General features: G+C 38.8%; 2 protein-coding genes across 7 annotated transcripts in view; one reads left to right on the forward strand and one right to left on the reverse strand.

Moving 5' to 3' along the window:
• The window catches only part of LOC137084878 (complement C1q and tumor necrosis factor-related protein 9), a 367,307-nt gene that overhangs the window by 9,239 nt on the left and 343,480 nt on the right, over window positions 1-14,588 (reverse strand). The window lies entirely within an intron of this gene.
• LOC137084873 (diacylglycerol kinase delta-like) overlaps window positions 8,165-14,588 on the forward strand; it is a 73,852-nt gene continuing 67,428 nt past the window's right edge. For all 6 annotated transcript variants that reach the window (XM_067451405.1, XM_067451407.1, XM_067451406.1 and 3 more), the window contains exon 1: window positions 8,165-8,348. In XM_067451405.1, coding sequence (XP_067307506.1) covers window positions 8,229-8,348 — 120 coding nt within the window. In that variant the 5' untranslated portion in view covers window positions 8,165-8,228. The remainder of the gene's footprint in view (window positions 8,349-14,588) is intronic.

Consider the following 14,588-nt stretch of genomic DNA (forward strand, 5'->3'; position numbering starts at 1 on the left):
AGTCAGCGATAATAACTCTGGCTCTACTGAGATTTATGTTGATTCAGTTCAGTTCAATAACAGCATATGAATTATGAATCCTCTTTAAAAGCAGACAGTAACGACGATCAGCTCATTTATTAGAGAATCTGATGCACAATGCATGAATTGTTCTCCTTTTATTGTTCTCTCTTCCTCTTGTTTTCCGTGTTTCTCTTCTTCACGGATCGAGCTTCTACATTAAACCGGCTCTGCAGATATTAAACTCCGTCAGTCGCTTTCCAATAAACCTTCATCAACGAATAAATGTAGACGAAGCCGACACAAACACAACTTTAGGCGCTGACGTTTAATAAGTCTGTTGGAGAATAAAGGATGTTTTTAATTCTCTACAGCTTTGATTAAAGCGCTTACACATGAAGCACACGCTTGCATAATGTTCACACACACACACACACACACACACACACACACACACACACACACACACACACACACACGTTTGTTTTTGTGACACATGGGGACATTCCATAGGCGTAATGGTTTTAATACTGTACAAACCGTATTTTCTATCCCCTTACACTGGCCCTACCCCTAAACCTACCCATCACACACACACACACACACACACACACACACACACACACACACACACACACACTGCCCCTAAACCTACCCATCACAGGAAACATTCTGCATTTTTACTTTCTAAATAAACTCCTCCTGTGTGATTTATAAGCCTTTTGTAAAGTGGGGACATGGGTAATGTCCTCATATTTCACCCTCTCCTGTAATACCTGTGTCATACCCATGGCATTACACACATTTGTGTCCTCATATGTCACAAAAACATGCCCACACACACACAGAATGTAGGATGTTGTGTGTGTGTGTGTGTGTGTGTGTGTGTGTGTGTGTGTGTGTGTGTTGGGTAGGTTTAGGGGCAGTGTAAGGGGATAGAAAATACGGTTTGTACAGTATTAAAACCATTACGCCTATGGAATGTCCCCATATGTCACAAAAACAAACGTGTGTGTGTGTGTGTGTGTGTGTGTGTGTGTGTGTGTGTGTGTGTGTGTGTGTGTGTGTGTGTGTGTGTGTGTGAACATTATGCAAGCGTGTGCTTCACGTGTAAGCGCTTTAATCAAAGCTGTAGAGAATTAAAAACATCCTTTATTCTCCAACAGACTTATTAAACGTCAGCGCCTAAAGTTGTGTTTGTGTCGGCTTCGTCTACATTTATTCGTTGATGAAGGTTTATTGGAAAGCGACTGACGGAGTTTAATATCTGCAGAGCCGGTTTAATGTAGAAGCTCGATCCGTGAAGAAGAGAAACACGGAAAACAAGAGGAAGAGAGAACAATAAAAGGAGAACAATTCATGCATTGTGCATCAGATTCTCTAATAAATGAGCTGATCGTCGTTACTGTCTGCTTTTAAAGAGGATTCATAATTCATATGCTGTTATTGAACTGAACTGAATCAACATAAATAGAGCCAGGGTTATTATCGCTGACTAAAACTAATAATGATCATTTCTGTTAATATGCTCAGGATCGGTTTTCATCTCTGTGTTCTCCCCCATCATATGATAGCATGTAAAAGAGTGAATAACTGGAAAAGGTGTGTGTGTGTTTGTTCGGAAAGAATGATTTGAGGGAATGCATCCTAATGTGTTTTTCTGAGGAAGTATGCATTGGCGAGATGTTAAACCCAGATGTGAAACTGGACACACACACAAACAAAGGGCCGACACCGCCCCGCTCCTGACCCTGTTTCCATCTTTACACCAAAGAGTAAGAGGGCCTTTACTCAGCAGTCCTGCTCCATTACATCAGGAAACACACACACACACACTCTCTTTACACCTCTCGCTGAGGGCCTTTACCGCACGCAGTATGTGCTGTGTAACCCTTCAGGACCATCACTCAGCAGTCCTGCTGCTCTTTTACACCAGGAACACACACACACACACACACACACACACACACACACACACACACACACACACACACACACACACACACACACACACACACACACTGCCCCTAAACCTACCCATCACAGGAAACATTCTGCATTTTTACTTTCTAAATAAACTCCTCCTGTATGATTTATAAGCCTTTTGTAAAGTGGGGCCATGGGTAATGTCCTCATATTTCACCCTCTCCTGTAATACCTGTGTCATACCCATGGCATTATACACATTTGTGTCCTCATATGTCACAAAACATGCCCACACACACACACACACACACACACACACACACACACAGCCCCTAAACCTACCCATCACAGGAAACATTCTGCATTTTTACTTTCTAAATAAACTCCTCCTGTGTGATTTATAAGCCTTTTGAAAAGTGGGGACATGGGTAATGTCCTCATATTTCACCCTCTCCTGTAATACCTGTGTCATACCCATGGCATTATACACATTTGTGTCCTCATATGTCACAAAAACATGCCCCCACACACACACACACACACACACACACACACACACACACTGCCCCTAAACCTACCCATCACAGGAAACATTCTGCATTTTTACTTTCTAAATAAACTCCTCCTGTGTGATTTATAAGCCTTTTGTAAAGTGGGGACATGGGTAATGTCCTCATATTTCACCCTCTCCTGTAATACCTGTGTCATACCCATGGCATTACACACATTTGTGTCCTCATATGTCACAAAAACATGCCCACACACACACACACACACACACACACACACACACACTGCCCCTAAACCTACCCATCACAGGAAACATTCTGCATTTTTACTTTCTAAATAAACTCCTCCTGTGTGATTTATAAGCCTTTTGTAAAGTGGGGACATGGGTAATGTCCTCATATTTCACCCTCTCCTGTAATACCTGTGTCATACCCATGGCATTATACACATTTGTGTCCTCATATGTCACAAAAACATGCCCCCACACACACACACACACACACACACACACACACACACACACACAGAGCCCCTAAACTCTACCCATCACAGGAAACATTCAGCATTTTTACTTTCTAAATAAACTCCTCCTGTGTGATTTATAAGCCTTTTGTAAAGTGGGGACATGGGTAATGTCCTCATATTTCACCCTCTCCTGTAATACCTGTGTCATACCCATGGCATTACACACATTTGTGTCCTCATATGTCACAAAAACATGCCCACACACACACACACACACACACACACACACGCACTTCTCTTTACAGCGCTCGCTATACCGCGGTATGTGCTGCTGCGTAACCCTTCACGACCATCACTCAGCAGTCCTGCTCCATTTATTACATCAGGAAACACACACTGCAAAAAATGCTCTTCTTAGTAATTTTGTCTTGTTTCTAGTCTAAATATCTAACAATTCCTAAATCAAGATGCATTTACTATACAAGTAAAATGACATGACATTTTTTCTTGTTTTGTTGAAAATAAAATCAAAATGAAGTGAGTTTTTGCTTAAAACAGGCAAAATGATCTGCCAATGGGGTGAGAAAAATAATCTTGTTTTTTCACTGTTAACCCTAATGTTGTCTTTACTTAAACAAATCAAGTAATCTTGACTAAATATTACTAGTTTAGTCCAAAAACTCAAAAATATAAGTTAGTATAACTTATTAACCTACAAAATACATAAACTTAAGATTTCAAGTTGAATGAACTCAAAATCATAAGTAATTAAAATAGCTCTGGTCTTGCTTTGATGTGATTGGCCATTCAAGGAGTTCTGTCTAGCAACAAGAACTATTTCACTGATTGGAGGATATAAGGCGGTCCTTTTCTGTTGATGATTCAAATTAAGATGGAGACTTATTAATTGTGTGCAATCTTAAAATCGGTATGTAAAAATTTAAGTTACTAAACATAATAATAATATGTGAACTAACTTATAACTAACCAGACTGACTTTATTTCTGTTTTAATGAAAATAATAGTTTCGTTGAAAGTCACCATGATGGAGATCAGTGTTTGCTTTAGTTGGGCTCTTGACCCTTGACCAGGGTTGCCATATTGGGCGGTTTTCCGCCCAATTGGGGGGTTTCGCAATCTATTTTGCGGGCAAAAATGGGTTTGGGCGGGTGGATAAAACTTAGGCTGGTTTTGGATCAGTGCGGCGGGTTTTTTGTAGCCGAAACACCGGCACTTCAGATCCTTCTTCCTGCGACCCTCTGTTCAACAGGCAGGAGTCTCACTCACTCACACACACACAAAACAGCTCTGGCTTGGCTGACGTGCTTGTCTAGAGATGGCCCGCCGTGCACGAACGTGCTGCTTCTGTTGTCTAAATAATATGGTCAGCGCAATTTTCATGTAATGTTATTCATGACTATGCATGTTTCATGTATTTGAAATAGGCTAATTGAAATGTTAAAGTGGGTTATTTTGTATATCCATAGGCTATATGACTCAATGTTTTCATGTTAGGCTTTTGTTCCAAGCGACTTTTATTGACAATAAACACTCATTGATCTCCTAAGAGTTGATCACATTATTTTTCCGTGACATAAGCTTATAGTTTAATAGTATAATAGTCAGACTAAGGATGCGTCCATTTCGTTTTCCATTTTTAAACCAGACATGGAAAAGCAGTTTCTTTTTTTTCTTTTTTTTTTTCTCACTGATTAATAGCTAGAATTAGCAGATAGGCTACAATGTCATTGTCTTAAATAATATTTAATAATATTAAAAAACAAATCTTAAGTAATATTAAAAATAATATAAATTATTTATAACTTTTTTTTTTAAGTGCCCATAAGCAGTACCTTTTCTTCTGAAATCAACAGATTGACTACGGACAGAGGCATAGAAAGTCTGTGTACTTCGGAATGAAAGATGTAATTTAAAAAAGGGTGCAGCTTGATTTTTTTGTTTAAAAGAAAAAAAAGTAGAAATGGCTGTATTTTGTTTTCCAAATATATTGTCATCAAATAATAGTATTAGATAATTGGACGACATTTCCGATAATTTTTTAATTTGTAGGCCTAATCATTATTTGTAAGTTTATTGTGTTTCATTTGACAGATCATATCTTTATCTGGAAGTAATTTTACAAAAGAACATTTGTAAAAGTAATTTTTTTTTATATAAATCTGTTCGTTTTTAGTTTTAAAAAATGCAAAACGTAGCCTAACTCATTTTTTTTTAAAAATCCAAAAATAAGTTATTTTATTTTGTGCACATGGAATTTGTGTATAGCCTAAATTTTGATATACATTTTGTTATTCAACATAGTATTTAAAAATACAACAACCATTCCATTTAATTATTTTTTTCCATGATTAAAAACGAAAAAGGAATGGACGCAAAAGGACCGTTGCATTCATTTCACCGAATGTTGTTTCTGAAATCGGATAGGCTAGTCGATACACGAGTCATTTTAAAGCTTGTTAATGATTTCAATGTATTTAAATAAGAAACAAGGCTAAAACAAATTGGGCGGTTTTTGGGCGGTTTTTGGCGAAGTTTTGGGCTGGAAAACCCTGCTGGCATCTGGCAACCCTGCCCTTGACTGTATAGTATTATAATGTTTCTCTGGCTGTTTTGTGTTTGTGAGACAAATTTGGGAAGGAACACAAAGTCAAGAGAAAATATCATCAAGTTGTTTAATCATTGACGATGATAACATCATCTCTGATCTCATGCAGAGTCTAATTAAATATTAATAATATTAATATAAATTTCCATGAGATTGTTTTCTCTTGTGGTAATTGAACAATGTATTATTTTATTTTTTGTGCACAAAATGTTTAAATCTACGACATCAGTTAGACATGCACAGACATCAAGTATCCGTGTATGAATCTCTACAATGGTGACAATATTTTTTTTTATTTTTTTTTGAAATCCAATAAACAGATCAACTCTGAACATAAAACAAGCTACAAAAACATCAGAACAAAAAAGCAAAAGTAAAAGCAAATAGTAAGAATCAAAGAAAATGTGTTACAAATCAGATGTATAATTTATTCATGCTGCAATGCATGCTGAAGTTTTGATTGGTTGTACCCAGGATGGTATACTGAACTTCTGGTGTACCCAGTTTGGTGAACTTAACAATTTAAGTACAGTGAACGTGAGCACCAAGTTAAGTGAACTTAAATATACAAGTTTTGGGAGACACCATTACTCAATTGAATTGAGGGAACGAGTTTACTCAAATCATTTGAGTTCAATCAACTTATTAGGGTTTTCAGTGTTGTTTCCGTCCCAAAAAGAAATAAGATTATTTTTCTCACCTCACTGGCAGATCATTTTGCTTGTTCTAAGCAAAAACTCACTTCATTTTGATATTTTTTCCCCAGAAAACAACAAAAAATATCTTGCGTCATTTTACTGATCTAGTAAATGCATCTCGAGTTAAGAATATTTAGATATTTGGACTGGAAACAAGAAAGAAATACTAAATAAGAAGAGCATTTTTTTGCAGTGTTCACAATCGTTCACAAATGCTTTGCCGCATACCTCGGTTGTAACGAGTGGTTATTTCAGTCAAAGTTGCTCTTCTATCAGCTTGAATCAGTCGGCCCATTCTCCTCTGACCTCGAGCATCAGCAAGGCATTTTCGCCCTCAGGACTGCTGCATACTGGATGTTTTTCCCTTTTCACACCATTCTTTGTAAACCCTAGAAATGGTTGTGTGTGAAAATCCCAGTAACTGAGCAGATTGTGAAATACTCAGACCGGCCCGTCTGGCACCAACAACCATGCCACGCTCAAAACTGCTTAAATCACCTTTCTTTCCCATTCTGACATTCAGTTTGGAGTTCAGGAGATTGTCTTGACCAGGACCACACCCCTACAGGCATTGAAGCAACTGCCCTGTGATTGGTCGATTAGATAATTGCATTAATGAGAAATTGAAGAGGTGTTCCTAATAATCCTTTAGGTGAGTGTATATTTTCAACTTATTCGGTCAATTGGCAACATGATTAGGTATAAAAAGAGCGTCTTAGAGTAGCAGTGTCCCACAGAAGTCAACACAAAATCAATTACAACACCATGGCTGCGTAGAAGAAGGATCTGGGCACTGAAATGGCCAGTCTGTAGTCCAGATCTTTCACCAGTAGAAAACATTTGGTGCATCATAAAGAGGAAGCTGCGCCAAAGAAGACCTAAGACAGTTGAGCTGCTAGAAGCCTGTATTAGACAAGAACGGACAACATTCCTATTCCTAAACTTGAGCAGCTTGTCTCCTCAGTCCCCAGACGTTTGCAGACGGTTATAAAAAGAAGAGGGGATGACACACAGTGGGAAACAAGGCCTGTCCCAACTTTTTTGAGATGTGTTGATGCCATGAAACTTAAAATCAACTTTTCGATACATTTTCTCAGTTTAAACATTTGATGTGTCATCTGTGTTGTATTCTGAATAAAATATTGAAATTAGAAACATCCACACCACTGCATTCTGTTTTTTTTTTCACAATTTGTAGAGTCCCAATTTTTTTGGAGTTGGGTTTTTTATTTGCGCTGTTTATGTGACTAGATCCATTAATATATGTGTGAGTTAAGATGAACTAATGCTGAACAGAGGTGTTGTTCATGGTAACTAGTGCATTAACCAATACAACCTTATTGTAAAGTGTTACTAAAGCGTGTCCAGATAATTTAGGAGCCACTGCCTTGCGCGTATTCTCTCGGCTGCCCGGTAGGCGTCTCTCTCTCTCTCTCTCTCTCTCTCTCTCTCTCTCTCTCTCTCTCCCTCTCTTCCTCTCTCTCCCTCTCTCTCCCTCTCTCTCTCTCCCTCTCTCCCTCTCTCCCTCTCTCTCTCACTCACACACACACACTCTCTCTCTCTCTTAGTTTAAGGGACTCTTAGTTCACACACACACACACTCTCTCTCACACTCCCCCCCCCCTCTCTCAAGGTGAATATGTATTCTTAAATTTGTAATTTAAAAAAAAAAATTATTGTGAGTTTTTTTGTAAACATACATAGTTTCAAGTGAATGTATATATTTTTTACGGTGTGTTTTTTCTTGTATGGTAATGATGTTTTTTTTTTTTTTAAAGCAAAAAAGGTCTTTATTTTAATCTTTGTGAATTAAGAGCTGTCTCTCTCTCTCTCTCTCTCTCTCTCTCTCTCTCTCTCTCTCTCTCTCTCTCTCTCTCTCCCTCTCTCTCTCCGGGCTGCAGTGCTCTCGCTGCCCGTGTGGCGGCGCTGTGCGGCCGGTCCCGCTGGAACACGTCTCGTCTGTGTGTGTGAGTGTGTGTGAGTCCCGGGGGCTGGAGCGCAGGATGGCGGCGGTCGGTGCTGCTGCTGAGGCCGAGTCGTCGGACAGTGAGCCGGAGCAGGAGCACGGGTCCCCGCAGAAACTCATTCGGAAGGTCTCCACGTCCGGCCAGATCCGGAGCAAGGTATTATGACACGTGTGAGTGTGTGTGTGTGTGCTTAGAGTGGGTCTGCAAAGAGAAAAAGTGCTACAGAGTGAGCGGCCCGTCCGAGATCCGCGACATTTCCTGCGTGTCCAGACCCTCCGGTACCGACACACACACACATACACACCGAGCGCGTGCGAATATAACGGTACCGCGCGGCGCCGTGATGAGCGGACCGTGCGCTCGCGCGTGCGTGCCAGCGTTCGAACGCTTTTGCAACATTGTAACCGTTTGTTTGGAATCTTCCGAGTTTGAAAATGAAACACTGTAACATTTCCCGTTCCATGGAAGCGCAGCGGATACATTGAAACACATTAACAGTTACTACAGTAAAGCTGAGGTGAAATATTGACATAACTGATACAAAAAATATCATAAACAGAGGAAACTATTCTAAAAGCGCCTCACGCAAATCACATTGATTTATTATGATATATAATATGCAAATATATAGTTATTTTGTGGAAAACTGTGGTTACCATGAGCCATCATATCTGTCCGTTCATTTAACAAGCTCAAACATTACACAGTTTATATCCAAAAGTCTATATATGTATATATATACATATATAAAATAGTTACACTATATAATGTATGCATGTGTGTGTGTATATATATATATATATATATTTACTCGCATATACACATATATATTTATAAATGTATACGTGTGTATACATATTTTTTTACACATGCATATATTGTTTTGGTGTTTAACGATTTGAGAGCAATAATATATGTAGGATTGGGAAAGTGTCTTTTTTGACTATTTGATGTAAGATTTGATGTCATTTTTGTAGAAATGTAGTAAATTTTTTTGTGTTTTCTAACAGATGTGGATCTTTTTTAACCGTTATTATGAGTTATCCCCAGCGTTCATGCACAGAATTATAGTAATAGTGTTGAGGTTTTGGGCTTGTTCCGTTACAGCAGCTGAATGATGAAGAATAAGACCTGCACTCGCTTCCTGAGAGACTGACTTCGGCAGAATTATCTGATTTAAGTGCATTATTGTAGCAGGTTTTATTCATGTATAACCAGCTGGTTATCAAAATCATGTTTTTTCTGATTTCTGTGCGCGTTATGTCTAATGCGTTAAGTTTATCGCGTTAAGTTTATGGGTATGGTTTGCATTATGGTTAGTTCAGTATGAAACCCATTGCATAAGTGTGAGATCTACACACTAATGGTGTGTGTGTGTGTGTGTGTGTGTGTGTGTGTGTATGTATGTGTGTGTGGTGATTGAGATCATACACGAGATATGAGAGATTATGCGCTGTTGCTTAGGACGGACCGGAGATTATTCGTGTTTGCATCATTTATATGCCATCTTCTGTTTTATTGTTTAATATCTTCAGACTAGAAAACAAACCAGTATTATTTACAGAGTCTGTAGAATATGAAACGTGGAAACCAGTCATAAATTTGACATTTAAAGGGGCGGTGAAATGCTGTTTCATGCACACTGAGCTCTTTACACTGTTAAAGACTTGGATTCCCATCCTAAACATAGACAAAGTTTCAAAAACTAATGTTGGACGTTTGATGGAGTATTTCTGTGTCAAAAATACTCCTTCCGGTTTCTCACAAGTTTCGGAGAGTTTTTTTCGAGTATGGGTCGGCTTGACGTCGATCGAGCGGAAGGTCCTTGTATGGGCCGTACGGGCTCTTCTCCCGGTAGGGTGCGCGCGCGACTAGAGCGAGAGAGGAAATGCTCGCCCATAAACACTCTCAGCGGCAGATCCAGTCGTCCGTGAACACGTCTGTCGTTATAGTCCACACCGCGCTCCACTTTGGACTAGAAACACCTGCTTCGTCATTCAAATCCGCTAACGGACTCCATTGTTGTTCTCTGTATAACGTTACACTAGTCTGACTCTGACGTGCAAAACCGTTTTGCTTGCTACTGCTAAGGTTTAGTCGCATACAATAGTCCATAAACCGAATCATGTCCTCATAAACTGCGAGTAAACACACACAAATGTTGACAGGCCACTAAATACAGTCCATACCACAGAGACGGACGTCCTGCTGCTGCTGTTTCTCCTGTTCAATTTATTTCTGCCTCCGAATGGTTCTGGATCATTATCTGTATTAGCTGAGATAGCGATGGGTTTCTCCACGCTTGAGGACGTCACCACTTTGTGCTCGTCATTCTTTAGCTCCGCCCACACGATACGCCTCCAGGCGCTCGGTTTTTTCCGGAAAGACTCGGTACAGCCCATATTTCTTTCATAAATATAATAAAACTAAAGACTTTTCGGAGATATGAAGGATGCAATACTACTCTATAGGTACTCAAGATTGACATGAGATTGACTGAAACTGAGTGTCTCACCCCCCCTTTAAAGTATAATGCAAAATCCACAGATTTTGGCAAATTATGGATGAATAAATCAACAGCAGGGCTGTACACAGCATCACAGAGTCTGGGAATATTGAAGAGCATTTAAATCTGAAGTTCTACGTGTCTCAGTTAGATCACACACACACACACACACACACACTGAAGGACATGAACGCATGAACTTCATCTCCAGAGCCGCTCTGAGAGTCACTTCACCAGCTTTTCACCGTTTCATCTGAGAAAACTATCATTAAATACACAGAAGCAAAATACATTTGTATTTATTTTGTCTATAAGATTCTGTTAATACATTTTAACAGTTTGATTTAAATAATCATAGCATTTGTAAAAAAATGCTTTATCTTATATAGATATATATATGACACTGACACTAAAACTTTGAATCGGTCGGTCTGGATAATCCCGCGGGCGATCGCAGGATTGGATGAACCCAGTGTCTCCTCAGGACAAACAAATCATCCTCGTACTAGTCGTCATTTTGTCTTGTTTTGCGTTTTTTTTCCGAAACGCAATCATTAATCGGATTCAGTGTCCAAAGGTCTCTGTGCGTGACGAGTTTTTCGGATCACGAATACGAAAAAATGCATGCGAAAATATCGGTCTCAGTGTGGAAAGGCCTTTACTGCGGGGATCATGTTCATACTGTCTGACAAGCAACATTCGCAAAAGATTTTAAAAAAATCGCACTGTTTGCAGGACCCATAAGTAAGGCTAATTTAACGCTCACCATGCCTGACCTGTCAATGATACAGCGTCTCTGGAGTGAATTCTGGGAAGTGTAAGCCGTATCTCGCCGCTGTCATGGCCTCAGTGTGTGTGTGGTGGAGGGGAAAAGGTCACGGTTCAGATCGCTCACGGCCTCTTTGAGTCTGAACAGACAGAGGTGAGATGAAAAGGCTCTCGCTGCAGGAACCGCATGTGTGTGCCCAATCAAAGGTCACATTTGACCCGCTTCAGTCGGGGGATTTCAGAGCGCTCGCCTCGGAGTCAAACCCAGCTTCGACTGAAGAGCATCGATGCGATATATGTGCAGTTTTCTCTGAGTGTGTGCTGTGACGCTCAGTCCTTCATCAGACAGATCAGCTCACACAGTGGCACGCTGGAAACACTAAACACACTGTAAAAAATTATTTTTGGTTTTGGTTGGTTTAACTTAAAAAAAGTAAGTAACCTGGTTGCCTTAATTTTGAGTTTATTGAAATAAAAAATTTGAGTTGATACAATGAAGGAAATTTCTTTTAATAAATAGAAACTCAAAATATTATTGTATTTGAACCACATAATTTTTTTTATAAATCATGAAAATAGCACAATTTGGCTGCATCATCACAAATAAAACACACACAATTACCCAATATGCTTACAAAATCTTTTAATAATATATTTTAATAAAGGTTGTCGAATCTCAAAAAATGTTCATTGTATTAACTCCAAATTTTAATTTCAATGAACTCAACATTTTAAGGCAACCAGGCAACTTTTTTCTAAATATTTTTTTACAGTGCTGATATTCACTGAAGTCATTGCCCTTAAAAGTACAACTTTGTACCTTATATACCACTAAAAGTGCATTTTTAGTGGTATATAAGTAAGGGCTAATGTCCACCCAGCCGGTTGTTATCTCAGAATAAACCCCTTCAGAGTGATCAGGACCCCGAGGCGAAGCGGAGCATCACTCTGAAGGGGTTTATTCTGCGATAACAACCGGCTGGGTGGACATTATCCCGCTTATTACACGCCTACTAGTCTCAAATAAATTAGACACTAAATATTGTCTTGAGATTAAATATTTTATTAGCTCTTACGCAAAGCTTCCGTGAAGAAAAACAGCTCCAACCTGCTTTAAGCCTTTATCTATTGCTGCTAAATGTTGAAAATGAATGCTGAAAGGGTTAGTTCACCCAAAAATGAAACCAAGCCTATGATTTACTCACCCTCAAGTCATTATAGGTGTTTATGACATTCTTCTGTCAGACAAATACAATCAGAGTTATATTTAAAAAGTCCAGGCTAACGTTAATCCCAGCAGTAGTTGGAGCTGTTTCTGAAGTCCATAAAAATGCAGCTGTCCGTCAAATAACGTGCTCCACACGACTCCGATGGGTTAATAGAGCCTTCTGATTCCAATCGATGCGTTTGTGTGAGAAAAATATCCATATTTAAAACTTTATAAAGGAAACCCGCCTTGAAGTCTTCCATTGTAACCCACGGCTGTTTAAGCCACAAGATGGCGCCAGCGTTAAGCACAGAAGTAGTGCCGGTCAAGATAACTCGTAGTACCCGGATGAGCGGTGTGTGTTATCTGGGAATAACATACCGCTGGAATCGCGATTGACCAATCAGAATCAAGTATTTCACAGAGCTGTGTAATAAGATAGTAATATACACTAGGCATGTGCCGATATCAATTTTTCATGTTGCGATTAATTGCTGAAGTTTTATCACGATATTGAAATAAGTTGCAAAAAAAGTGTTGTTGTAGAATAACAGCTTTAAGAACTATTTTTGTAATAAAAATAACTGAATGTTTAAATACAATAGTGCACCAAAAATATTTACAGCTCTGGAAAAAAAATTAAGAGACCCCTTAACATCGAGAAACAATGAGAAATCAATGTTACGTCTCTTGATTTTTTTCAGAGCTCTAAAAGTACAACTTTCAAACTAAAGTGCAAAAGAATTAGTCTATAAAGAACAACAGGTAACACATTAATATAAGGTCTCATTATTTAATGCATTAACTAAGATTGAGTTTTTTGATGTTTGATGTTTTTGTTTTTGGTAATGTTAGTTAAGAAATACTGATCATTGTTAGTTTTATCTTAGGTCCATTAAAAAAGTGATTTTGATTGTAATGTTATTAAACAGTAACTAAGAAATTAACATTACTTAGAATAATTAATTCTTTATAAGTATTTTTAATCGTCAGTTTGGTAATAATGAATTAACATGTTAACTAATGAAGTTGTATGTCTTTTGGACAAATAATCCAAAAAATTCTAATCATTAGGGCATGTTGTAGTCCAGATTAAAACATAAAAATGTTTAAGTTTGAAAATAAATAGCCTATTAAGTCTTTAAGTATTAAGTATTTGGTGCTGTGATGAACAACATTGAGATTACAAAAAACGAACGGCTGTTTTAAAAACTAGACGCTGTTTGTTTTGTTTGCTGGTTTCCGGGGTAACCGCTGCATTCTGCAGTTCATCAGCGCCCTCTGCTGTCACTGAGCGGCACTTCAGCAGCGCGTCTCCTTCACCGGTTCAGTCATGTGCTTCTCATTTACACCTGAGCGCGTGTCCCTTTGACGCAGAATACAGCGGTGTTGTGCATTTATACGGTTGATTGGCAAAGTATTATTGAGTGCATTATAAAAAATTATTAATTGTTAAGAAATTATTATTTACGATATTTTAAAGTGCCCGCGATAACAATATCGTGCATATTCATTATCGTGATAAATCGCATTATCGAAAATCGGCACATGTCTAATATATACTCACCTAAAGGATTATTAAGAACACACACTAATACTGTGTTTGACCCTCTTTCGCCTTCAGAACTGCCTTAATTCTACGTGGCATTGATTCATCAAGGTGCTGAAAGCATTCTTTAGAAATGTTGGCCCATATTGATAGGAGAGCATCTTAGAGTTGATGGAGATTTGTGGGATGCACATCCAGGGCACGAAGCTCCCGTTCCACCACATCCCAAAGATGCTCTATTGGGTTGAGATCTGGTGACTGTCGGGCCATTTTAGTTCAGTGAACTCATTGTCATGTTCAAGAAACCAATTTGTGACATGGTGCATTATCCTGCTGGAAGTAGCCATCAGAGGATAGGTACATGGT

Source organism: Pseudorasbora parva, chromosome 8 (genome assembly GCF_024679245.1).
Source record: "Pseudorasbora parva isolate DD20220531a chromosome 8, ASM2467924v1, whole genome shotgun sequence".
NCBI lineage: Eukaryota > Metazoa > Chordata > Actinopteri > Cypriniformes > Gobionidae > Pseudorasbora > Pseudorasbora parva.